Raw genomic sequence first — 27960 nt, forward strand, 5'->3', positions numbered from 1 at the left:
GTTTTCCCTCACTTTTTTTTATAATGTGAAAGAGGATGCCACAAACATCTTTATATATAGAACTTTTTTTCTTCCGCTGAAGCATCATGGTGCAGCCATTATGAGTCCAAACCTGGGAGCTTCAAATCTCAAGCTCTGCCAGTAGCCAACCATGTGATCTTAAGCAATTTGGGCATCTCTTGGTTTCCTCATCTGTAAAATAGGGAATAATAGAAGTAGCTACTCCATGGGGCTACTATGAGGACTAAGTGAGTTAATTTATGTGAAGCACTTAGAAACGTCCCTGGCACAAAATAACATTCTAGATGGTAATTACTATTCATGGTGAGATTTTGTCTTAGGATGAATCTTTGATTGTAAAGGCATTTATATTTTTATGCTCTCACTATTTAATGCTATGTCACTTTTCAAGAATTATGGTTATTCCATCAGTTTATACTGACAATAGGAATGTCTGCATTGGGATCCCTGGGTGGCGCAGCAGTTTGGCGCCTGCCTTTGGCCCAGGGCGTGATCCTGGAAACCCAGGATCGAATCCCACATCGGGCTCCCGGTGCATGGAGCCTGCTTCTCCCTTTGCCTGTGTCTCTGCCCCTCTCTCTCTCTCTCTCTCTCTCTCTGTGACTATCATAAATAAATAAAAAAAAAAGGAATGTCTGCATTATTATTTTTCTACAGTCTGTTCATAGTTTTATAATTACTTCTTATACTTTAAAGTTCATTAATTGTGAGATATTACCTTATTGTTGTTTTTAATGCAAATGTATTTGCTACTGAAGGTACTTTTTTAAGTTTCTCTTGTTTGAATGTGTCAGTGCCCTTTTGTACTATTAGGGATTCAGTGTTAGGCTTTAGCTTTGACTAAAGCCTGATCTATATAACATTTTATTAGCTTATCTGTCATATTTAGCACAAGCAATTCCCTGTTTTCTTTTTTGGCTTCCTTTACAAATTTTCATTCTATAGAGATCTAAAATATTTATATAGTCATATAGATCCATCTTCTATTTTTTCATTTCTGTTTCCTCTCCTGTTTTTCTTATTTTCTTACACTTTGATTTGTTAATATTTAACTTCTTGAGTTTTCTCCCAAAAGGTAGAGACTCAGTTAGTCATCATGGTATCTACATGCCGAGCCCAGTCCCAGCACATGGTGCACAACCCTTAAATATTTGTGGACTGAATGAAGAAATGAAGGGTCATGTAAATTGGCCATAGTAGTTCACAGAACACATAAATCTAGGACTACATACTAAGGTCACATTTCCTTTAGTAGCCAAATGACAATAACCATGAACCATTTCATAGTCTGTCAGAAACCCATTCTTCTTTGGGATTTCTCTCCCACAGATCTATTACATGGTCCCCTAAATCAGTCCTCGGGATCATTTATCACCACTGTTGAAGTCCAGAGTGTCCAACCATCTGATGACCAACTTCTCCAGAATGCCCTTCTCCCCAACCAGTTTCTCTCCCAGGATGAGCTCTTATTTCTCCCTTTATTCACCAAGGGATGGCCAGGACAAGAGTCAAACAGTTAAAAAATATATATATGTTATGGATTCAGGTAAGCTATAATGATGTAAAGGATAGATTATAGGCACTGCTAGAAGATGTTACTTTTAGAACACCCAGTGTGGCAGTAGCCACTCACCTCCACCCCCAACAGAAAATCTCCAGCCATTGCCACATACTGGAATACGGCACTGAGAACCCCTATGGTGGGAATGGGTGTGACTGTGTTTGTGTTCATCCATGTGTGTGTGTGCACGTGGGTATATGCACACATAAGAGAAAGAGAGATAGAGACAGAGATATTCAGTGAGAGAGAGGTCTCCGCTTCAAATCCATGCCCTGCCTTCTATGGCTGTTGTGAAGATGGAGTTAAACAAATTAAACAGTTGAAAGTGGGAATACCCACACATTCAGAGTGGGATCTGGCTCCCATGGCTCCTTCAAGGCAGTGATAAAAGTCAGTAGTGCATTTCTCAGGTCAGAGATATTCTGTTTTAAATAATACTCTGTGAAAGGCACCAGTGGTCCAAACCAAGTATTCTTGTTGACCAACTCCAGTCTGGCTGATTTCCCCTTTCATACTTTTTATCTCTAGCATAAAAAGACCAGGCCTACCCAACCTTCTTTGAATGGTCCAGTATGACAATCTCCTGTAAGGAATTAAGTGAATGAAACACCTACGCCCTATCTATTTATTTATCCATCTGCCTCTTCTAAAAAAATAAACAGTACTTTGCAAAGACAGTTCAGCCTAAACTCATATTCTGGAGCACTCTAATTTGAATGTTTGCATCTGCCCAAAATTCACATGTTGAATTCCTAATACCCAACACAATGGTATAGAGCAGGTGGGGCCTTTGGGAAAGGGCATAAATGAGAAGGTGGAGCCCTCGTGAGTGGGATTAGTACCTTATAAACAGAGGCTGCAGCGGCCTTGCAGTTGTGTAAAGATACAATGGGAGGTCTGCCCCCAGGAGGAGGGCCCTCATCAGACAAGGCTGGCACCCTGGTCTGGGACTTTCAGCCCCCAAAACCGTGAGAAATAAACTGTTATTGTTTATAAACTACCCAGTCTGGTAGTTTGTTATGGCAACCTGAACAGCCTAAGTCACCCGGCTATCATGTTTTTCCCCCCTCTGATTTCAAAAGGACATACACCAGTCAATAAAAACAATTTATGCTTCGAATTCAAACTTGTCAGCTTAGTGGTGACTTCAGTCTCCTCCAAAAGCAACAATTGAGTACTTGTTCTACATTCATGTAATTACAAGGGTCTATTTTGGTGCTTTTCTCAAAACTAAAGGAGTGTTCTCCAAGGATGAATTGATGACTCCATTTGTACAAGAAGAAAACTGGAAGCTTTTAAATAATGCCAGCTTTCAGAAACAGTAAAATCCTGATGGGCAGCCTCTTGAGGAAGGGATAAAAAGGCAGGGTGAGGTGAAGGCCTAAGATGACTTTTCTTTATATATTAATATCTGGTATTCTTACTAGCTCTTAAATCATCTCCATCATTTGGGTAGACTGAATTTGTATGTTAAACATTTATATAAACTAGGTTTTCTCTTCCTTTTGATTACCCTTTCCTTCATTTTTGAACTAATACCATTTCCATTCATTTCCTTTAGAAGTTTAGTATCTACCAAATATGGTTCCTCCTTATTGTTCCTTTTTTTTTTTTTTTTCTTCTAGAGAGTGCTACAGTTGACCCTTGAGGGATTAGGGTCACTGACTCCCTGCACAGTTGAAAATTCACCTGTAACTTTTGGATTCCCAAAAACTCAACCACTGGTATCCTATGGTTGACTGGAAGCCTTACCCATAACATAAACAGTTGATTAACACATATTTTGTATGTTATATGTATTTTGTACTGCATTCTTACAATAAAGTAGGCTAGAGAAAAGAAAATGCTTTTAAGAAAATCGTAAGGGAGAGAGAATACATTTGCAGAACTGTACTATATTTATTTTTTAAGTTTTTATTTAAATTCTAGTTAATTAACATATAGTATAATATTAGTTTCAGGGGTACAATATGTGTACTGTATTTGCTTATTTATTTTTTAAAAAAATCCATGTGTAAGTGGACCCATCCAGTTCAAATCTGTGTTGCTCAAAAGTTAAGGGTATTTAATAATTCTGTCCATTCATTTTACCAAAACAGTTTTGGAGTCATTTTATTGAGCTCTATAAAGTATTCTTTAGTTTTTAATGAGAATATGTTGAATATATATATTAATTTGGGAAATATCATCTCTGCTATCTCCAGTCATGGTATGTCTCTACATTCATTTGGTTTTTTGAATTCTTTCATTAAAATCTTTTTAGAGTTTACTTTTTTGTGCCTTACACTTTCCACATTAATAGCCATGTATTTTATAATTTACTGACATTCTTTATATGATCTTTCTAGTTATCTTTTCTAGTTGGTTTTTACTGATATATAACAAAGATATGTGCATTTATAAATTTATCTTCTCTTTGTCCATGTCACTGAACACTTTTAACATCTCAAATAGTTTTTTGTTTAGGGTGGGAATGGCTTAATTTAGGTCTTCTATTTATTCAAGTAATATTTGTTGCCCCTCCCCCACCCCAACAATATTTAGTTCTCATTTCTTTTGAAGATCCTATAAAAATAATTTTCAGGAGTCCATGGCTGGGTCAGTCGGTGGAGCCACTCTTGATCTCGGGGTTATGAGTTCAAGCCCCACGTTGGGCATAGAGATTACAAAAAAAAATATAGGTGTATATATATATGTATATAATTTTTAACATTATATTGGAAAATACTGGTGACACAGAGCACCTTTGCTTTGTTCATTTTTTAAGGGAAATATTGCTGGATTTGCTCTATCATTTGTAAAATCAACACCATTTTAAATTCTTAGTTTTTCCTTTTTTATGTAAAGAAAGAACAAGGTTTTATTTCACTTTTAAGGTGTTTAAGACTGGATATTGAAATTTATCAAATACCGTTTGGGGCTTTTATTGATAGGACTTTATGGTTTTATTATTGAAATTATTGATATGTGCCTTTTGTTTTGATAATTTCCCTTTGATTGAATCATTTATTGATTCAAACAGAGTTCCTTTGATTCCTCAGTCTTGAGTAGGCTTCCATCTCTCTGTCACATTTCTCATTTTATTCTCTTCATGGCAGTTACTTCTATCTGAAATTATCTTGTTTATTTGTTTATGTATTTATCATCTGTCCCCTATGCATTGGGCCCTTACTTGTATTGTTACTTTGAAATCCCTACTGGTCACATCATCATTGCCATATTACATTGTCATATACCCTGATTTAGCATTGCAGTGAGATCATGGAGCTGATGAAATCCAAAGCTGTTTCATAAATCCTAGCTTTTCCGACAGATCTGTTTGCAAGTCATCTCTGTGTAGAAGTGGCCTTTCACTGAGCAGAGAGCGCTGCATGGAACTGATGGTTTTCCATTTCTGAGCTCAAGTTCTAAGCTGCTGTTAAGTCTTGCTGCCACTGGACACAGCAACATCAGGGATTTATATATACTTTTATTCAGAGATTGTACAAATAAGAACACATCATCCTTAAAATTTTTTAGCAAAATAAAAACCATTTCCGAGCAAGTAATAAGATCAAGATATCAACACTGGATAAGAAATAACACTTGGACTCCAGCCCAGATATTTTCATTTATTTACCATGTGACCTTGGTCAAGTTATTCATCCCCTTATATTTCTCCTCTGTAGAATGAGGGAACTGCATTAGATTTATCAATGCCTTCCAGCTGCAATTGAAAATGAATAATTTATTAGAGGTAATTTATAAAATTAATATTAATACACTACTCTTTTTATATCTAAGTAGTTAAAATAAACCTTGGTGAGACTTCAGGTACTGTCGTTCTACCAGAATATGATGGTAGCTTAGTGGGATTATTTTCCCCAAACATCAAATTACCTCTTCAAATTAAATCACATGAATCAAATAATTTAGAGAGAGACTTCTGCAGTGGAAAACTCTGAGGTACTCTCCTGGGCCCCACTGCTTCATCTAGAAACTGCTCCTCCCTCTCTTTTTCCCCCTCTCATTGCAGTGGACCCACAGCAGGGCAGCCCTTACTGTAACTCAACTCTTCTGGCCACAGTTAATTACCCATGGTCCAAGTTAGACACCTCATTCCTTAAGGACCAGTAAGCCCATCCTAATGAATTTGGGTCTTAGGGAGGAGAGAAATGGAGAGCTGGTCCCTAATGTTTGAAGGCATAAAAAGTAAAGGTTGGGTATACCAGGCAGCCGTGTTCCCCATGAAAAAAGATGATTTACAGAAACGGGAGGCAAGCGGAGGATCTGACATTGCTGGTCCAAGGACAAACTATATTACTGTCCCTAGAGGAGAGGAGAGATTTAACTCTTCTTGAGAAATACCTCAGTATACATTCAATAAGTTATTTTTGCCTTCATTAGCCAAAATCTGGTTTTGAAGCCTCCCCCACCCCTCAGAAATGTAAAATAACACAATTTCTATCAGTCTCTTGTCTTCAGATAATCTCCCTGCCAAGGTTGACTACTCTTCTCATAGCCCTGTTTATCTCTGTGACTTCTATACCGTCTTGAGTGATCTGTTCATATTACTTCTTTTAAATTGAAAATCTCCATTAGCTTAACTAGTAAAAGATGTGCTTTCTAAAGTGCAGCTAAAATGACCTGTATGACTTAGAGATATTTTCACCCTGTTTCTTTCACTTCTGAGCCCTTCTCCTTCAGATTCTGTTGCACAGAGCACTACAGCTTCCTGTAAAAGACAATATGATACACACAGATCAGTAGGTGACCTCTATATCTGTCAATCTATATACTTCCCTTGCACCTTTAAGAAGCGCCTTAATTTTATTTGCTCAGATCTTGATGTGAAAGAAAAAACTAAAAGACACGTGAGAAATAATCATTTGAGGCAAAACAACTCAAGATGTATTAGAATCGTGATAAATCATCCAAATGGCAGTGAGATGGCATCCTGCCTCAGCAACCCAAATTCCAGCATTACATACATTTTTAACGGCGTAATTATGCACTCCGTATACTGGAACACAGTTCTGAGGAAGGAACACAAAGTATTTGAGCAGAATTATTACTAACAGGCATAGAAAAAAAATGGTTAATGAGGAAATAGGAAAGGTGTTAAGGGATATAAATTAACGGCTTATCCACAACTATTATTGAAATTTTCCTTTGTTTTGATTTTTAAATGTCTTATCAGCTTATATGTTCCTCAAGATAAAATTCCTGAATGGTTTTTCTTTCTAATTTCTGTAAATATGCATCCCCTCAGAAAAATCTGATTCTAAGTTAGAAAGCTTTCCTTCTGTTTCGTCCTTAGAGACCATGAGATAGATTTTCCCCCACAGGCAACACAAGTCCTGTGAGATGGAAGCGGAGCTTTTATATCTTGAAATTCGCGTATCTGAATGTACAATCATGACCAGTGTAGGCAAAGCAAATCCAAATTACTACTTCCACTTTAGGCCAACTAGAGAAGAGATAGCCTTCATTTTAGATTTCTTTAAATTTTCCCTGACAGGAGTACGAGGAAAAGCATAACATATGGAATCACAAATTGGTCTTTTGACAAACTGCCAATCTAGTGAGTCTTAAAGGAAGGCCAACAGTGAGCACCAAGGACAAGACAAGAGTAGTAGCTGAGAGATGCAGCTGAAAATTGAACTAAAAATGCAGAGAAGGGTCGGAGCAGAAAGAAGCCAGTCCAGCCTATAAGTAACTTCAGAGCCCCAAAGGAAAACTTCATAAGGAAATCTTTTATTGCTTTAAGATTTATGAATAAATATAGCATAAAGTCCCTGTGGTTTGGTAGAATGCTTCAATATTATAACCCCAGAATTTCTGGTGCAGAAATTAAAAGTTAAAAAAAAGATTTTCCTATTTTCTGTCTCCAGGGATGATTTATTTGAAAAGATGTGCATATATATTTAGTTTGTAAGTTGTGCTATGACATTCTACATCTAAAAACATAAATCTTGGGATGCCTGGGTGGCTCAGTGGTTGAGCATCTGCCTTTGGCTCAGGGAGTGTTCCTAGGGTCCAGGATCGAGTCCCCCATCGGGCTTCCTGTGTGGAGCCTGCTTCTCCCTCTGCCTATGTCTCTGCCTCTCTCTCTCTCTCTCTCTCTCTCTCTCTGTCTCTCATGAATAAATAAAATAAAATCTTAAAAATAAAATAAAATAAAATATAAAAACATAAATCTTTCTGGACAGAATATCTTCCTTATATGAAAGGTAAGGATTCACTTGTAAATTGATTTTGTAAGGAATTTTCATGACACACAAAACATGAAAATTATAAGGTAGTTTATTTGGAATGATTTAACGTTATCCCCTGTGGGCTATAATAGAATCATAACAGGACTCCTAAGGTATCTGGAATTCAGCCTAATTTTTTTTAATACTTAATTTCTAGTTGCTAACCTAATCTACCGACTCAAATTACATGCATTGAAAATTTTAATTTCTTACTCAAAATTTAAAGTGAAACCATGTCCGGTGTATTATCTAACATTTATTTTTTAAAAGCAGGATCAGAAATTCTGGCTTAACCTGTTAGATGTATTTTTCTCTCCTCTCTTGTATGAAATCCCCTGAAAATGGCAGTAAAGGAAATTTTCTAAAAGGTGTAAATCCACGAGCACAAAGAGGGCTGCAAAGACACCACTGGCAGACAAGGAATGTTAACAAATCCGTGAAGATGGAAAGCAGATGAAGAAGTGGAAACTGGCTTAGAAGAACAGATAAAACTGAAATCTAAGTGCCTAATGCGGAACTGAAGCCTGCTGATTCTCTCCCTGGAACCAAGCAAGGGCTCGGGAAGTGCAGGGACTGAAACGGGGAGACGCAGAATCCGACAACAGGAGACGGCGCTGAAGTGAACCCTGGAGCCCTGCCTGTACCTGTGAAGCCAGGTAACGACTCTTGGCTTGCCTTAGAAAAATGGGAAGTCTAGTCTCTCTACTAATTGAACTAGAGAGGCCCTAGGGCAGGGATGAGGCACCAAAATGAAAATTAATCAGAGTTAGGCATAAGGACCAATGCGAGCTCCCCCTGCATCCCTGGAGCCCTTTCCAAACCGCGGAACCCCAGAAGGCCGCTTGGCCCTCCCAGTCAAGACATCAGAACTCTTGCCCACTTGAAAGTTGTCTCAATACCCATCACACAATGAAGACGCCCACTTGTCCATAATTTCTCCATCACAACAGAGCCTCCAGTGTGCTTTTCAGTGCCCTACTCTTAAACATGCTTGAAGGGTGAACAAAGTCTCACCAGACATTTAAGGAAAGCTCCAAAATGAAAAGATGAAAAGAGACAAAAATAAAAAGAATTTGGGGGCAAAGGGGAGAATGCAGGCAGTAGAAGAAAACTTAATTTTAACCTTTGATCAAAATCCTCCAAGACAGAAGACTAGCCCAGAAGGTCTCCTGCCATGCTCTCCAAAAAGAGCTGGATTTGGGATTCCTGTAGGTGCCACTCTCCCTAAGTTCTGCCACTGTTTGCCACTATTTCTGCTTTGTTGGGACGAGGCAACCTCCCCAACTCATCTTTATCTTTAGTAGAGTATAACACAATTCCTCAAAGCATTTATCAAGACAGAGACATTTTCACAGGGAAAAAAAGTTTGCATCGCTCCATTATATGGTTAATAATATTAGAGCAATGAGGATTATTTTCAGTTCACTTAGCAAAAATCATTCCCTGTTCCAAGCAGTAATAATAATAATAATGAGGAGGAGGAGGAAGAGAGCTGGCACGTGTTGAGTGCTGGGCCTACTATGTGCTGTTCACAGCCCTAGGAGGTGGGCCCTGCTATTATTCTCATCCTACAGGTGCAGAAACCAAGGATCCTAAAGGTCACTCAACATCTCCAAGATGGCAAAGGATTTGAATCTACCTGCACTCGGCACTAAAGCTTTGCCTTGAACCTCCACATTCACTGCTTCTTAAAGAAGGAAGAGGAAATCAAAGTTGTATCATGAGGGTGCAAAAGGAAGGGGATTACATGGTCAGTTGGTGATATATGTCATCTGATAGACGTATTCCTCAAAAGTCTTACAAGTTGGGGGCACCTGGGTGGCTCAGTCGGCTAAGTGTCTGACTTCTGCTCACGTCATGATCTCAGGGCTCTGGGAGCAAACCCTGTGTCGGCCTCCACACTCAGTAGGAAATCTGCTTCTGAATAAGCCTAAAAATGTTACAGAGGAAGCAGAGCTGTTCTCCTAGACAGGGCCTCACACAGGCCCTTTATCTTGACCGGGTATTGATAGGGTTACCATGGCCCAAAGTTAGGAGTTGTGACTGCTCTTCTAAGAAAAGGTGCCCAGCAAGGTCAGGGGTCACCTGGCAAAACTCTCAATCCAGCGGTAGGTCTGCTTCTCAGGAGCAAGCTCCCATTAACCAAATGCAGGGAGACATATGCATTAAGAATCAGAATGTCAGTGAATGTCCCAACATGCCCAGAATGGTTTTTTTTTTTCTCCATTAATCAAATTTGTGTGGAAAGCTAATTTATGATCAGAAAGTTGCTTAGGGAGCATGGAAATAAAGCCAGGGAGTTGGAGTCTCTTCACAGCTAGCTAGCTTCGGCAGGCGTTAGAAGGTAGAGGAGGTACAGCAAAGATGAGAAGGCACCTTGAGGTGGAGAAATGAAGCAAGCCCCTCCATACATCGCGTAGAGTCCTGCTCAAGGAAATTTACTCCTGGAGAGCATGATCTGCTGCTACACAGCTATTCTCTGCCAAGTTCTGACCTTAATCCACAAATTTATAGAGCAAAAGGATGTGGTTCTCTAAGGTGGCATCATCCATGTGCCAGAGGAGAGGGAGGGGAGGCTAGCTCTCCAAGTTATCCAAACAACATTAGGGAAGGTGGGAGCAAGCCGCCCTGCGTTCTGCTTGGGGCAGGCATTAACCTCCAAGGGCCTGGAACGTGCAGCCCCTCGCAGGAGGTCGTGGCAAGGACATGAGTAAGACGGAGGGCCAACGCCGGAGATGGTACTGCCAGCGCTCCTGGGCCGAGCTAGTCATCCCTTCATCCACTCGCTTAATACTGTTTATTTAGTACTTGATTTTAATGCTGAGGATGTGCTTGTTGATACGAGAGACGTCGACGTTCCTGTTCTAATGAAGTCTGCATTTTAGTGCAGAGATGGACCTCCTCGAGCAAATGCGGGGCCTGACGTTAGATACCGGTAAGCGCAATGGATGAGATTTCATGGCCAGCAGATAGAGCGCTGATGGGTTGGTTAAGAAATCTCCAGCCAGATGTTTGCGAACTGAATAGGTGAGAGAGAGACCACTGGTAGGTCCTGGGGGACAGCGAAATCCAGCGGAGAACGCAGCAGGGTGGAGAGCCAGAGGCGGGGGCAGCGTGGCTGCAGTCAGGTTGGCGGGAGCGAGCCGTGGGAGCTGTGATCAATCGGGAAGCAGGCCAAGGCCAGATGGTGTAGGGTGTCGGAGCTATGGTAAGGATTCCATCCCGGGAGCTATGGAGGCCATTGGGAGGTTCCCAGTAAAAATGACAGAAGGCAGTTTCTGAGAGATGCGCCTTGGAGCGGAGTGAGGGGCAAACTTGGACTTTCCTTTGGGAGTGGTGTGAGGCCTAGCCGCTAAGTTAGGCGAGTGACATGGGACGAGTGACAAAATTCTAGCTGATGATAATTGAAAGTGGTGTGTGCAGCTTTCCCTAAAGAAGGCCCTTGCACCACACCTTATTTTTTCCCTCCTTCCCAGTGGCCGGGATGTGACTGTAAATCCCTAAGGCAAAACCTGGGAGCTCACGCTGGACCACGAGAAGAGAGCTTCATGCCGAGGATGGAAAAGCAGTGGGACGCAAGAGCCTCCGTCCCTGATCCTTCTGAACCTTCCAGACCAGCGGCGAACTGCTGGCGGTTTACTCCAGAGACGCATTTCTACCTTGTTGCGAGTTTTCTGTCGCTGGCTACTGACTCGAATCCGAACACACTTGGTCATCGCTTGCGTAAGACTGCAGAATGACCAGAAATCTGGGGTCAGGACACTTACAGGCGCCTTCCCAGCAACACGATGCGACACCCTGAACCCTACTCCTAGTTTATCATAGGGAGGTCGGAGCTGGACAGTGGCGCCCTGCGGCACCCAGCTGTACGGAGGGAGCACCCGGTCTGTCCAGCGTCTGCGTCTCCTTTCCGGGACCACCCGACCGAAGGCTGTGTTTCTCTGACGAAAGATAGGCAAATGCACTCTCTCTCCAACCCTAGAATTACTTTTGAATTGATGGAATTTTGCATTTTCTCTTAATGTAGGACCCCACCACGCTGACACCTAGGAAAACCATCGCCCATTTAAATTAGGAAACGTTTTGGATCCAATGGAGGAGAGAGAGAGAGAGAAGGCTTGAGTGGCCTTTGCCGAAGACACCCGGGGTGTAGGCCTGCTTCACTCAGTGTTCTCTGGAAATCCATCCAGGTTGGTGTGTGTGTCAATGGTCTGTTTCTTTTTATTGCTGAGAGGTATCCCGTGGTAACCGTTTGTCCACTGAAGAACATCTGCGTTGGTTCTAGTTTGGGGCTGTTACAAATAAAGCTGAAGTAAACATATAGGCTTTGTGTCAAAATAGGGTTTCATTTTTCTGGAAGAAATACTCAAAAGTGCAATTGCTGGATTGTATGGTAATTGCATGTTTAGTTTTTTTAGGAAAGTGCAAAACTATTTTCCAGGGTGGCTATTCCACTTTACATTCCCAGCAGCAACGGGTGAGTGAGTTTCTTTGAATCTTCACCAAATTTGGGTAGTGTTGCCTTCTTTTTCTTTTTTCACTGGCCATTCAGATAGGTGGATAGGGATAGCTCATCTCTTGTGGTTTAATTTGCGTTTCTCTGGTGGCTGATGATGTTGACTAGTTTTTAATTTTTGTATGTATGTTTTTAAAGATTTTATTTTTTTATTTGAGAGAGAGAGGGAGCGCGTACTCTTTGTGTCTTTTTTCTTTTCTCTCAGTCTTGCTAGAGTTTTATCAGTTTTACTGATTTTTCCCCCAAGAAGCGTTTTATTTCATTGATTTTTCTGTCGTTTTTGTTTTCAATTTCAGTGACTTCTGCTCTTTATTATTTCCAGCTACTTTCAGCCTGTTCTTATTGATATATTTGAAATGAGTCTCTTGTAGACAACATATACGTGGCTCAAATTTTGATCCATTCTGTCAACCAAAATACAATGACATTTATACACCATTTATGTTTAATGTAATTATTGCTGTGTAAGGGCTTTAAGTATGTTCCTTTACCTTCTGTTTTCTGCTTGTTCTATTTTTTATTTTTGTTCTTCTGCCTTTCTATGGGTTATTTGCACAGTTTTTGAACTCCATATTGATTTATCTATGTTTTTTAGTGTATCTCTACATCACTTTTTTGACTAGTTGCCCTAGATAAGACATTATATATATGTACATATATAGTTAAAGTTATATATACTCTATGTGTTATACATAATAAATATTATGAATGTATGTTATCCCAATATACTGGTAGTGTCATTTTACCAGTTCAAGTAAAGTGTAGGACCCTCAACTCCTTTTACGTCTCTTTACCTTCTCCACTTAATACTATAATTGTATTAAATATTTCCTCTTCATACATTTAGAATCACATTAGACATTATTTTTGCTTTAACTTGCATTTCCCTAAAAGCTACTTATTTTGAGCATCTTTTACCATATTTATCATACATAATTTGGAAAACTCAAGAGGAAAAGGAAGGGGTGCCTGGGTGGCACAGTCAGTTAAGTGCTGGACTCTTGATTTACACTCAGGTCATGATCTCAGGTCTGGGAGACTGAGCCTTGCATCCAGCCCCACATGGAACTCCGAGCTCGGTAGGGAGTCTGCTTTTCTCCCTCTCCCTCCCCTGACTCGCATGCTCTTTTTCTTTCTATAAAATAAAAATAAGTCTTTAAAAAAACAGAGAAGGGAAACCTGTAATATTTACTCATATTTTTGTTTACCTTAGTCTTCCTTCCTAGTGTCCCTGTATTCTTTATTTTATAATTTCCCTTTTGTTTAGAGACCTTCCTTTAGCCATTCTTTTATGAAAAGTCAGCTAGGTACAAAAATCTTTTACTTTTCCTTCTTCTGAATATGTTATGATTTCCTTTTCAATCCCAAAGGATATTTTTGCCAGATATAGGATTCTGGGTTGATAGTTCCTTCATCTCCACACTTGAAAAACATATTGTTATTTCCTTTTGGACTCCATGATTTTTTTTTTTTACAGATTTTATTTATATGAGAGAGAGAGTGTGAGCATGAATGGGGGGGGAGCTGAGGAAGAGAGAGAAGCAGACTCCCCAGTGAGGGTGGAGCCCACATGGGGCTCTAATCACAGTACCCTGAGGTCATGACCTGAATTAAAGGCAGATGCTTAACCAACTGAGCCACCCAGGTGCCCCAGGACCCCATGATTTCTGTTGTGAAATCATTGTCATTCAAATGGCTTTTCCCTTATAGGTAAAATGTCATTTCTTATTCCTTGTCTTTAAAGCTTTTTTCCTTTATTTTTAGTTTTCAGAAGTTGAACAGTGGGTCTTGCCATGGATTTCATTTGTTTATTTTTTAAAATAATAATTGCATTGAGATATAATTTATGTACTATAAAATTTGCCCATTTAAAATGTACCAGAAAGTGGTCTTCAGTATATTCACAAGCTAGAACAACCTCCACTATCTAATTTTAAACTGCTTTCATCGACTATCCACTGGAAAAAAGACAGTCTCTTCAATAAATGGTGCTGGGAAAATTGGACATCCACATGCAGAAGAATGAAACTGGACCACTCTCTTGCACCAGACACAAAGATAAACTCAAAATGGATGAAAGATCTAAATGTGAGACAAGATTCCATCAAAATCCTAGAGGAGAACACAGGTAACACCCTTTTTGAACTTGGCCACAGTAACTTCTTACAAGATACATCCATGAAGGCAAGAGAAACAAAAGCAAAAATGAACTATTGGGACTTCATCAAGATAAGAAGCTTTTGCACAGCAAAGGATACAGTCAACAAAACTAAAAGACAACCTACAGATGGGAGAGGATATTTGCAAATGACATATCAGATCAAGGGCTAGTTTCCAAAATCTATAAAGAACTTATTAAACTCAACAGCAAAGAAACAAACTATCCAGTCATGAAATGGGCAAAAGACATGAACAGAAATCTCACAGAGGAAGACATAGACATGGCCAACAAGCACATGAGAAAATGCTTCACATCACCGGCCATCAGGGAAATACACATCAAAACCACGATGAGATCCCACCTCACCCCAGTGAGAATGGGGAAAATTAACAAGGCAGGAAACCACAAATGTTGGAGAGGATGTGGAGAAAGGGGAACCCTCTGCACTGTGGGTGGGATTGTGAATTGGTGCAGCCACTCTGGAAAACTGTGTGGAGGTTCCTAAAGAGTTAAAAATAGACCTGCCCTACTACCCAGCAATTGCACTGCTGGGGATTTACCCCAAAGATACAGATGCAGGGAAACGCCGGGACACCCCACTGTTCATAGCAGCAATGTCCACAACAGCCACACTGTGGAAGGAGCCTCGGTTCCATCGACAGATGAATGGATAAAGAAGACGTGGTCTATGTATACAATGGAATATTCCTCAGCCATTAGAAACGACAAATGCCCACCATTTGTTTCGACGTGGATGGAACTGGAGGGTATTATGTGGAGTGAAATAAGTCAATCGGAGAAGGACAAACATTATATGGTCTCATTCATTTGGGGTATATAAAAAATAGTGAAAGGGAATAAAGGGGAAAGGAGAAAAATGAGTGGGAAATATCAGAAAGGGAGACAGAACATGAAAGACTCCTAACTCTGGGAAACGAACTAGGGGTGGTGGAAGGGGAGGTGGGCAGGGGGTGGGGGTGACTGGGTGACGGACACTGAGGGGGGCACTTGACGGGATGAGCACTGGGTGTTATGCTATATGTTGGCAAATTGAACACCAATAAAAAATAAATTTATTAAATAAATAAATAAATAAATAAATAAACTGCTTTCATCACCCCTAACAGAAATTCTATATCTATTGGTAGTCGCTATTTTCTCTCTTCTATTATTTGGAAACCACACATCTACTTTCTGTCTCTGTAGATTTGCCTATTCTAGATAGATGATAGATAAATAGATAGATAGATAGATAGATAGATAGATAGATAGATGATAGATAGATAGATATGGTCTTTTGTATGGATCTTTTCACTAGACATGTTTTCAAGGTAGCATGTATTGTATTAGTACTTTATTCCTTTTCAGTACCAATTGATATTCCATATATGGATATATTTCATCTATTCATTCATCCATTGATGGACATTTGAGTTGTTTCCACTTTTTGGCTCCTATAAATAATGCTACTGTGAATATTTGTGCACAAGTTTTGTGTAGATATCTGTTTTCATTTCCATTAGGAGTGGAATTGCTATGTTTAATTGTTTGAAGAAATGCCGAACTGTTTTCCATAGCAGCTGGAACATTTACATCCCCACCAGCAATGTGTGAGACTTCCAATTTCTCCACAGTTTTGGCAATACGTGGTATAAGCTGTCCCTCTTATTATAGCTACCGTAGTGGGTGTGAAGTGGTACCTCATTATTTTAACTTGCATATCCCTAAAAGCTACTTATTTTGAGCATCTTTTCCCATATTTATCAGCCATTTGTATATCTTCTTTGGAGAAATACAGATCCTTTGCCCATTTTTTAATTTGGTTATTAATCTTTTTTATTACTGAGATGTAAAAATTCTTTACTCCAGACACAAGTCCCTTATCTGATAGATTATTTGCAAATATTTTTTTCTCATTCCGTGGATAGCCTTTTTACTTCCTTTCTTGATGGTATCCTTTGAAGCACAAACATTTTAAATTTTGACAAAGTCCAATTATCTAGTTTTTTCTTTTGTTGTATGTGCTCTCGGTGTTATATCTAACTTGTCTTTGGTTTTCCTAACTAAAGGAAATACTTACTTTCATGTTTTCTTCTAAGAATTTTACAGTTTTAGCTCTTACATTTAGTTCTATAATTCACTGTGAGTTCATTTTTGTGTATTATATGAGGTAGAGAGCCAACTTTATCCTTTTGCATGTGGATACTCACTTGTCTTAGGACTATTTGTTGAAAACTATCTTTCGGGAGGAGGGGCAAGATGGCAGAGAGTAGGGTCCCCAAATCACCTGTCTCCACCAAATTACCTAGAAAACCTTTAAATTATCCTGAAAATCTATGAATTCGGCCTGAGAATTAAAGAGAGAACACCTGAAAAAAAAAAAAAAAATAAAGAGAGAACACCTGGAATGCTACAGTGAGAAGAGTTTGCGCTTCTATCAAGGTAGGAAGACGGGGGAAAAAGAAATAAAGAAACAAAAGGCCTCCAAGGGGGAGGGGCCCGCGAGGAGCCGGGCTGAGGCCGGGGCGAGTGTCCCCAGGACAGGAGAGCCCCGTCCCGGAGGAGCAGGAGCTGCACCGACCTTCCCGGGCAGAAAGGGGCTCGCAGGGAGTTGGAGCAGGACCCAGGAGGGCGGGGATGCCCTCGGGCTCCCTGGGACACTAACAGACACCTGCGCCCCGGGAGAGTGCGCCGAGCTCCCTAAGGGCTGCAGCGCGCACGGCGGGTCCCAGAGCAGCTCGGAGGGGCTCGGGCAGAGGAAGAGGCTCCGCGGAGGCGGCTGCGTGGCCGGGAGCGCGAATCCAACAGCGCAGGCTGGGAGCACAGGGCGCCGGGACACAGCCCAGGATCCGGCCTCCCCCCGGGACAGGCAGAGGCCGGGAGGGCCCAGGACAGCAAGGACGCTCCTGCCCCAAGCTGAGCAGATCAGCGGCCCCGCCCCGGAGCCTCCAGGCCCTGCAGACGGAGAGCTCTGGAGTTCCTGCGGGGGCTGAATCCAGGTTTACAGAGCTGGCTCCACCACTGGGTTTGTTCCTCCTGGGGCCTCACGGGGTAAACAACCCCCACTGAGCCCTGCACCAGGCAGGGGGCAGAGCAGCTCTCCCAAGTGCTAACGCCTGAAAATCAGCACAACAAACCCCTCCCCCAGAAGACCAGCTAGACGGACAATTTCCAGGGGAAGCCAAGGGACTTAAAGTATATACAGAATCAGAAGATACTCCCCCATGGTTCTTTTTTTTTCTTTTCTTTTTTTTTTTTTTTTTTTTGTTGTTTTGTTTTGTTTTGTTTTGCTTTGCTTTTTGATTTGTTTCCTTCCCCCACCCCTTTTTTCCTTTCTTTTTTTTCTTCCTTTTTTTTTCTCTTTCTCTTTTTCTTTCCTTCTTTCTCTCCTCTCTTTTTCTCCTTTTCCCAATACAACTTGCTTTTGGCCACTCTGAACTGAGCAAAATGACTAGAAGGAAAACCTCACCTCAAAAGAAAGAATCAGAAACACTCCTCTCTCCCACAGAGTTACAAAATCTGGATTACAATTCAATGTCAGAAAGCCAATTCAGAAGCACTATTATACAGCTACTGGTGGCTCTAGAAAAAAGCATAAAGGACTCAAGAGACTTCATGACTGCAGAATTTAGAGCTAATCAGGCAGAAATTAAAAATCAATTGAATGAGATGCAATCCAAACTAGAAGTCCTAACGACGAGGGTTAACGAGGTGGAAGAACGAGTGAGTGACATAGAAGTCAAGTTGATAGCAAAGAGGGAAACTGAGGAAAAAAAGAGACAAACAATTAAAAGACCATGAAGATAGATTAAGGGAAATAAACGACAGCCTGAGGAAGAAAAACTTACCTTTAATTGGTGTTCCCGAGGGTGCCGAAAGGGACAGAGGGCCAGAATATGTATTTGAACAAATTCTAGCTGAAAACTTTCCTAATCTGGGAAGGGAAACAAGCATTCAGATCCAGGAAATAGAGAGATCCCACCCTAAAATCAATAAAAACCGTTCAACACCTCGACATTTAATAGTGAAGCTTGCAAATTCCAAAGATAAAGAGAAGATCCTTAAAGCAGCAAGAGACAAGAAATCCCTGACTTTTATGGGGAGGAGTATTAGGGTAACAGCAGACCTCTCCACAGAGACCTGGCAGGCCAGAAAGGGCTGGCAGGATATATTCAGGGTCCTAAAGGAGAAGAACATGCAACCAAGAATACTTTATCCAGCAAGGCTCTCATTCAAAATGGAAGGAGAGATAAAGAGCTTCCAAGACAGGGAGCAACTAAAAGAATATGTGACCTCCAAACCAGCTCTGCAAGAAATTTTAAGGGAGACTCTTAACATTCCCCTTTAAGAAGAAGTTCAGTGGAACATTCAACAAAAACAAGGACTGAATAGATATCATGATGACACTAAACTCATATCTCTCAATAGTAACTCTGAATGTGAACGGGCTTAATGACCCCATCAAAAGGCGCAGGGTTTCAGACTGGATAAAAAAGCAGGACCCATCTATTTGCTGTCTACAAGAGACTCATTTTAGACAGAAGGACACCTACAGCCTGAAAATAAAAGGTTGGAGAACCATTTACCATTCGAATGGTCCTCAAAAGAAAGCAGGGGTAGCCATCCTTATATCAGATAAACTAAAATTTACCCCGAAGACTGTAGTGAGAGATGAAGAGGGACACTATATCATACTTAAAGGATCTATTCAACAAGAAGACTTAACAATCCTCAATATATATGCCCCGAATGTGGGAGCTGCCAAATATATAAATCAATTATTAACCAAAATGAAGAAATACTTAGATAATAATACACTTATACTTGGTGACTTCAATCTAGCTCTTTCTATACTCGATAGGTCTTCTAAGCACAACATCCCCAAAGAAACGAGAGCTTTAAATGATACACTGGACCAGATGGATTTCACAGATATCTACAGAACTTTACATCCAAACTCAACTGAATACACATTCTTCTCAAGTGCACATGAAACTTTCTCCAGAATAGACCACATATTGGGTCACAAATCGGGTCTGAACCGATACCAAAAGATTGGGATCGTCCCCTGCATATTCTCAGACCATAATGCCTTGAAATTAGAACTAAATCACAACAAGAAGTTTGGAAGGACCTCAAACACGTGGAGGTTAAGGACCATCCTGCTAAAAGATGAAAGGGTCAACCAGGAAATTAAGGAAGAATTAAAAAGATTCATGGAAACTAATGAGAATGAAGATACAACCGTTCAAAATCTTTGGGATGCATCAAAAGCAGTCCTAAGGGGGAAATACATCGCAATACAAGCATCCATTCAAAAACTGGAAAGAACTCAAATACAAAAGCTAACCTTACACATAAAGGAGCTAGAGAAAAAACAGCAAATAGATCCTACACCCAAGAGAAGAAGGGAGTTAATAAAGATTCGAGCAGAACTCAACGAAATCAAGACCAGAAGAACTGTGGATCAACAGAACCAGGAGTTGGTTCTTTGAAAGAATTAATAAGATAGATAAACCATTAGCCAGCCTTATTAAAAAGAAGAGAGAGAAGACTCAAATTAATAAAATCATGAATGAGAAAGGAGAGATCACTACCAACACCAAGGAAATACAAACGATTTTAAAAACATATTATGAACAGCTATACGCCAATAAATTAGGCAATCTAGAAGAAATGGACGCATTCCTGGAAAGCCACAAACTACCAAAACTGGAACAGGAAGAAATAGAAAACCTTAACAGGCCAATAACCAGGGAGGAAATTGAAGCAGTCATCAAAAACCTCCCAAGACACAAGAGTCCAGGGCCAGATGGCTTCCCAGGGGAATTTTATCAGATGTTTAAAGAAGAAACCATACCTATTCTCCTAAAGCTGTTTGGAAAGATAGAAAGAGATGGAGTACTTCCAAATTCGTTCTATGAGGCCAGCATCACCTTAATTCCAAAACCAGACAAAGACCCCACCAAAAAGGAGAATTACAGACCAATATCCCTGATGAACATGGATGCAAAAATTCTCAACAAGATACTGGCCAATAGGATCCAACAGTACATTAAGAAAAGTATTCACTATGACCAAGTAGGATTTATCCCCTGGACACAAGGCTGGTTCAACACCCGTAAAACAATCAATGTGATTCATCATATCAGCAAGAGAAAAACCAAGAACCATATGATCCTCTCATTGGATGCAGAGAAAGCATTTGACAAAATACAGCATCCATTCCTGATCAAAACTCTTCAGAGTGTAGGGATAGAGGGAACATTCCTCAACATCTTAAAAGCCATTTATGAAAAGCCCACAGCAAATATCATTCTCAATGGGGAAGCACTGGGAGCCTTTCCCCTGAGATCAGGAACAAGACAGGGATGTCCACTCTCACCACTGCTATTCAACATAGTACTGGAAGTCCTAGCCTCAGGAATCAGACAACCAAAAGACATTAAAGGCATTCAAATTGGCAAAGAAGAAGTCAAACTCTCCCTCTTCGCCGATGACATGATACTCTACATAGAAAACCCAAAAGCCTCCACCCCCAGATTGCTAGAACTCATACAGCAATTCGGTAGCGTGGCAGGATACAAAATCAATGCCCAGAAATCAGTGGCATTTCTATACACTAACAATGAGACTGAAGAAAGAGAAATTAAGGAGTCAATCCCATTTACAATTGCACCCAAAAGCATAAGATACCTAGGAATAAACCTAACCAAAGATGTAAAGGATCTATACCCTCAAAACTATAGAACACTTCTGAAAGAAATTGAGGAAGACACAAAGAGATGGAAAAATATTCCATGCTCATGGATTGGCAGAATTAATATTGTGAAAATGTCAATGTTACCCAGGGCAATATACACGTTTAATGCAATCCCTATCAAAATACCATGGACTTTCTTCAGAGAGTTAGAACAAATTATTTTAAGATTTGTGTGGAATCAGAAAAGACCCCGAATAGCCAGGGGAATTTTTAAAAAGAAATCCATATCTGGGGGCATCACAATGCCAGATTTCAGGTTGTACTACAAAGCTGTGGTCATCAAGACAGTGTGGTCCTGGCACAAAAACAGACACATAGATCAATGGAACAGAATAGAGAACCCAGAAGTGGACCCTCAACTTTATGGTCAACTAATATTCGATAAAGGAGGAAAGACTATCCATTGGAAGAAAGACAGTCTCTTCAATAAATGGTGCTGGGAAAATTGGACATCCACATGCAGAAGAATGAAACTAGACCACTCTCTTTCACCATACACAAAGATAAACTCAAAATGGATGAAAGATCTAAATGTGAGACAAGATTCCATCAAAATCCTAGAGAAGAACACAGGCAACACCCTTTTTGAACTCGGCCACAGTAACTTCTTGCAAGATACATCCACGAAGGCAAAAGAAACAAAAGCAAAAATGAACTATTGGGACTTCATCAAGATAAGAAGCTTTTGCACAGCAAAGGATACAGTCAACAAAACTAAAAGACAACCTACAGAATGGGAGAAGATATTTGCAAATGACCTATCAGATAAAGGGCTAGTTTCCAAGATCTATAAAGAACTTCTTAAACTCAACACCAAAGAAACAATCCAATCATGAAATGGGGAAAAGACATGAACAGAAATCTCACAGAGGAAGACATAGACATGGCCAACATGCATATGAGAAAATGCTCCGCATCACTTGCCATCAGGGAAATACAAATCAAAACCACAATGAGATACCACCTCACACCAGTGAGAATGGGGAAAATTAACAAGGCAGGAAACAACAAATGTTGGAGGGGATGCGGAGAAAAGGGAACCCTCTTACACTGTTGGTGGGAATGTGAACTGGTGCAGCCACTCTGGAAAACTGTGTGGAGGTTCCTCAAAGAGTTAAAAATAGACCTGCCCTACGACCCAGCAATTGCACTGTTGGGGATTTACCCCAAAGATTCAGATGCAGTGAAACGCCGGGACACCTGCACCCCGATGTTTATAGCAGCAATGGCCACGATAGCCAAACTGTGGAAGGAGCCTCGGTGTCCAACGAAAGATGAATGGATAAAGAAGATGTGGTTTATGTATACAATGGAATATTACTCAGCTATTAGAAATGACAAATACCCACCATTTGCTTCAACGTGGATGGAACTGGAGGGTATTATGCTGAGTGAAGTAAGTCAGTCGGAGAAGGACAAACATTATATGTTCTCATTCATTTGGGGAATATAAATAATAGTGAAAGGGAATATAAGGAAAGGGAGAAGAAATGTGTGGGAAATATCAGAAAGGGAGACAGAACGTAAAGACTGCTAACTCTGGGAAACGAACTAGGGGTGGTAGAAGGGGAGGAGGGCGGGGGGTGGGAGTGAATGGGTGACGGGCACTGGGGGTTATTCTGTATGTTAGTAAATTGAACACCAATAAAAAATAAATAAAAAAAAAAGAAAACTATCTTTCCCCATTTATTGTTTTGGCATCGTTGTTGGAACTCTGTTTAACTTCTCAAGTCTGTAGGTTTACGTCTTTTGTCAAATTTCTGAAGTTTTCAGCTATCATTTCTTTATTTTTTAGTGTCACCCTCTTTCTTTTCTCCTTCCAGGACTCTGAGGACATGTTTGACCTTTTGTTAATTCCATAAGACTCTATTCATTTATTTTTTCAATTTATTTTCTCTCCATTGTTAAATTGGGTCATTTCTAATGGCTCTATCTACAGTTTCACTGACTCTTTCCTATCTTCTCCATTGTGTTGTTGAACCCATCCACTCTGTTTTTTTATTTTGATTATTGTTTTAGTTCTAAAATTGATTCAGCTATTCTTTACATCTTCTATATATTTGCTGAGACTTTCTATTTTTAACCTTTGTTTTAAGCGTTTTATTTTTGCTTTAAAGAAATGTCAGATAATTCTAACATCTCTGTTGTCTTGTTGTTTGTCATCTATCAGTTGTTTTTGTGCAGTTTGAGATCTTTTTGGTTTTTGATATGATGAGCAATTTTCAACTGAAACCTCAACATTTGGGATATTATGTTACAAGACTGGATCTTATTTAAATATTCTGTTTTGGCTGTTAGAGGAAGTCGGGGTTGGGAACAGACACCACCTCATTACTGCCAGGTTGGAGAGTAGTCTAAGTTCCTCACTTGGCCTCCATTGACACGGAAGATGAAAGTCTCTCTTTCTCTCATCATTGGCCAGTGGGGATGAAAGTTTTGGCTCCCCACTTAACTTCTCTGACCCTTATAGGATGGGAGATGGGGTTGGGCACCTTGTTACAGTCTGCTGAGGGTGGAGGTCTAGGCCTTCCACTAGGCCTTTGCTGACTTGAGTGGGGGATGAGGAGAAGCAGTTACAATTTTTTCCTGTGGTTTCTGCTTTTCTTTAGTTTTATCAGTTTTGTCTAAATGGTTTGTTGCTGTTGTTGTCGGTGGTGGTTTCTGTCTGTTATACTGCCTCTTTTCTGATTCTTCAACTTAACAGAGCGGTATTTTGTTGGGGATTATTTTTTTGTCTGAACCATTGGCATTTTCAGGTTACTAGATCCTTTAGTTTCAAGTTTGGGATATAGGAGGCAAAAAAAGAAACAAAAACAAAGAACAAACAAAAACCCAGGGAACTAACTATCCTGTCATTCCTTGGATCTTGAGATCCTTGCTGGTCTGTCTTCTCTATATTTCAGGGTCTTCTTATGTTTGTTTTATATGTAATGTTTAGGGGCTTGTAATTGTACTTACTGGGAGAATAGGGAAAAGTAGGTCTACTCTATCTTCCCAGAAGTAGAAGTCTAAGTAGACTTTTTTTATAAATAGAATCATGTTTAAAAAAAAATCATGTTTTAATCACAGAGACATTAATAGTTAAAGGAACTTAGAAGTTAATCCTTTCCCAGATGATAATAACTCTCTAATTTATCCTTTTTGTATATTCAAACAGTGTGGTTTGCTTTAAATGAAAAGTATCTCTAGATTATTTACACGCTTTTAAGTATAGACAATAACTGTCCTCTTTCAAAATTTGAATTAAATTCTCCTAAATAATTACTTTTAGAAATTTTTTTCCTTAATGCCAATCTGAAGATATTTCAATGGAAGGCAATTCCTTAAATTGTTTGGTATTGAAAGTTATAATGAGAATTCCCACATCTTTCCAGAAGTATACAGTGGGACAATTTCTCAGAGGTACTCTATTTTAGAAGATTGCCTGTATTATTTCACTTCTTTTACTGTGTTTCTATATATTCACAAACAACTGCCTATTAAAAATATTTAACAATTTTTAGGTTTCCAAACCTATAATTTTTTTCAATCGCCATTTCTCCTTCTTAAACATCTGTTCTTTTATATGTATTAATACCTAGTAATACTATATTTTATTGCCCTCTGTCTGCCAGGCACTCTGCTAATGAGCTCTTAATATACTTTATCTTATTTAATCCCGTTTAAGACAAGTGAAGCTTAGAAAGGCTGAACGGGAAGCATTCATAAGAGGTAAAGCTAGCATCTGCATACAGATGCCTCCCAGTTTCATGTTTGTTTTGACAATGCTACATCTGAGCAAGTAAGCATCTTTTTCTTCCAAGGGTAAGGCTTAGAGGTATGTTTCTCTCTTAATGCTATTTTGTAATTTCTACCATTCTTTCATTTTTATCTTCTTCAATTTTTTCACCTAAGAATTAATACAGAAATTTTAAATATAGGGTATCTGTAATAGGTTTGGGGGGTTAAAATCTAAGTTATTTGCTATTTTTAACTTAGCTCTATGACATTAAAAATACTGACAAAGTTTTATTACAGGAGCTCTGCTGTTTTGTGTTTGGGTATAAAGAGAAAATATGACTGGATAGCTACTATGTCATGTGCAAACTGTGTAAAGGGTAAACAAAAACAGAAAAAGTAAAAACCAGCCATGTTAATAAATCCTTGCTAATGGTAAGAAGATCTACTGTTTAAAACATGTATTTTTAATTTAACCTAGAAGGTAGAAACAAAAAGGCTATATGTATAAGCATCTCTTCATTCAAAGCCGAACTGTTTCATACTAAATTTTTAATTCACTTTCATTTAAATTGCACAGAAGTATGGATATTAATTTGCTTAGTCTCAAATTCACAACATTTGAGAATCAATACTTTTTTATTCAAAAGATTTTGGTCAATAAATCTTCTTACATACACCAAGCAATACTTCACTTTTTAAAGTTAATTTCAATTACTATATATAATAAAATATTATTCAGGTGAATTCCTATTTGCTTTGTCAGGAGTTCTTTACATCCATCATTATTTGCTGAGCTTTTACATTTAGAAGGTATTCCTATTATTTTTCTTTAGCAAAGTAAAATACAGATACCACACATCTCCTGATTTGTACAGATCCAGGCTCCCCCGATGTCCTCAAAATGTCCCACAATGGGACTTTTCACATGCAGAAATAAGCCCTTTTTGTTATTTGGGTAAATATACAGATTCTGAACAAATGTTCTTGCAGATACACTAAACTACCATTTCAGAAGGTTTACATTAAGTGTTTTTTTTTCTTGTAATCTCTTCCTATTGGGAGACCTCGTCTTGCTGTGTGCTCCCGTATCCAAGTGCTATCAAATTAACAGTAGGAAACACCTACCAAACAGTAGTAGGTGGGTTCATAATGATGAGAATTCTAGTTATTTAAAATATTTTTCTTATTATGTTCCATTTCCTAATGATATAGTACTATACTCAAATATAAGTGAAATCAATTGTTTTGTAAAATAACTTGTTGCAAATGAACATCACTAGCAAGTTTGTTAACAGTGAAGCTATATCAATATAAATTTTCAAAACTTTGTAGTATTGGTACTATAATCTTGCTTAGAATAAGCCTGGAAGGCAACAACTGCTACACATTTTTGAAACATAATATATACAGCACCGGCCAGTAGGATAGATGAAACTGCAGGCATTTTACACCCGCTGATCTTATGGGGAAGAGAATTCTAAGCGGCATCATCACCATAGGCTGTGATGATTACCCAGCTATGCAAATTTAAAATATTCATCGATGGTAAACTTATGGGTAAGAATAATCCGGAGAGGGGAACTGTTATTTATGATTCCTCACCATTACTATACCTGAGTATAAAAATACCTACCTCTCCCGTTGTGAATTATGTTGTTTAGAAAACAGAAGGCGTTTTAATTTGCCGCGATGGCAGCTAACGGAGAGGAGGGCCTGTTACTTCTAAGAGCAAGCAGCTGGTTCTCTGTGCCTGTACACCGGGACAGGTGCAAGGCAGCCTGAGCGGGGCTGCAGTTTTCCCAACACAGCGGATGGCGCCAGACAGGGCCCAGCTCCAGGCGGCCTCAGCGGGCGGCGTGGGAACCTGCTCCGGGGGCGCGCGGCCTGCTCGGTTTGCAGGCTCCCGGGCCGGGCTGTCACCTGGGGAACAGAGGTTCGGGAGGTAGGGGCGTCACCCCAGCAGGCCCTGCACGGCCCCGAAGCGCCCGCACTCGCAGGGCCATTTGCGGGAGGCCCCCGGGGGCAGTGCGGGGCAGCGGGGCTCGAGCCACCGAGGTTGCGTGCTGCTGGGCGCAGGTACGCAGGCCCCGCAGGTGCGCAGGCCCGGCAAGGTCAGCAGGCCCTGGCCCTGCAGGCCCTGGCCCCGCAGGTACGCAGGCCCGGCAGGTCCAGGCCCGCAGGTCAGCAGGCCCAGCAGGTCAGCAGGCTCCGCAGGTACGCAGGCCCGGCAGGTACGCAGGCCGGGCAGGTCAGCAGGCCCTGCAGGTCCAGGCTTCGCAGGTCCGCAGATTGGCAGGTCAGCAGATCTGCAGGTCCCGCGGGTCCGCAGGTCCGCAGGTCTAGGCCCCGCAGGTGGGCAGGCCCCGCAGGCCCCGCAGGTCCCGCAGGTCCGCAGGTGGGCAGGTCCCCAGGCCCCGCAGGTCGGGAGGTCAGGAGGTCAGCAGGTGGGCAGGTCCGCAGGTCTAGGCCCCGCAGGTGGGCAGGTGGGCAGGCCCCGCAGGCCCCGCAGGTCTCGCAGGTCCGCAGGTGGGCAGGTGGGCAGGTGGGCAGGTGGGCAGGTCCCCAGGCCCCGCAGGTCGGGAGGTCAGGAGGTCCGCAGGTGGGCAGGTCCGCCGGTCTAGGCCCCGCAGGTGGGCAGGCCCCGCAGGTCCCACAGGTCCGCAGGTGGGCAGGTGGGCAGGTCCCCAGGCCCGCGGCCGTCCGCGCCGCGCCGCCGTTGCTAGGCGACCTCCGCCGTCCCCGAGGCGGCCCCGCCCCCCGGCCCATCGGCCCCGCGCTCGCCGGCGCCCACCTTCCCTTTGTTCCGCAGCCATCTCGGGCCGGACGGGAGGCGGCGGCTTCGGCAGAGGGCCCGAGCGCCGGAGGCCTCTGGGATGGTGTGGGACCGGGTAGGTGGCGACGCGGAGGCGGCCCCGCGGGAGCGCGGCGGCGGCGGAGGCCCGGGCGGAGCCCCGGGGGAGACGCGCCCGACCCGCCGCCCTC

The 27960-nt window shown here is 41.1% G+C and overlaps 2 protein-coding genes across 4 annotated transcripts in view; one reads left to right on the forward strand and one right to left on the reverse strand.

Moving 5' to 3' along the window:
• Positions 1-5173: 5173 nt before the first annotated feature.
• On the reverse strand, positions 5174-27955 carry LOC144314245 (uncharacterized). The gene is made up of 4 exons (XM_077898135.1): positions 27513-27955; positions 26612-27373; positions 6209-6296; positions 5174-5288 (listed from the first exon to the last, which is right to left on the reverse strand). The coding sequence occupies exons 1-2, from the start codon at positions 27789-27791 to the stop codon at positions 26930-26932; spliced, it is 723 nt and encodes a 240-aa protein (XP_077754261.1). The 5' UTR covers positions 27792-27955; the 3' UTR covers positions 5174-5288; positions 6209-6296; positions 26612-26929.
• Positions 27722-27960, forward strand: part of TNPO1 (transportin 1) — a 96875-nt gene continuing 96636 nt past the window's right edge. For 2 of the 3 annotated variants that reach the window (XR_013380070.1, XR_013380071.1), the window contains exon 1: positions 27722-27866. Coding sequence is in view for 1 of the 3 variants with exons in the window: in XM_077898132.1 (XP_077754258.1) it covers positions 27852-27866 (15 nt within the window). In the remaining 2 variants the exon portion in view is untranslated. The remainder of the gene's footprint in view (positions 27867-27960) is intronic. The other variant, XM_077898132.1, reaches the window with a different exon arrangement.

The sequence above is a fragment of the Canis aureus genome, chromosome 5 (assembly GCF_053574225.1).
Source record: "Canis aureus isolate CA01 chromosome 5, VMU_Caureus_v.1.0, whole genome shotgun sequence".
Taxonomy (NCBI): Eukaryota; Metazoa; Chordata; class Mammalia; order Carnivora; family Canidae; genus Canis; species Canis aureus.

Coding starts and splice junctions, on each gene's coding strand:
- LOC144314245 (XM_077898135.1), bottom strand. CDS start 27,791: ATGGCTGCGGAACAAAGGGAAGGTGGGCGCCGGCGAGCGCGGGGCCGA. Junction 27,374..27,512: donor CCACCTGCCCACCTGCCCAC/CTGCCCACCTGC, acceptor GGACCTGCCCAC/CTGCGGACCTGCGGGACCTG.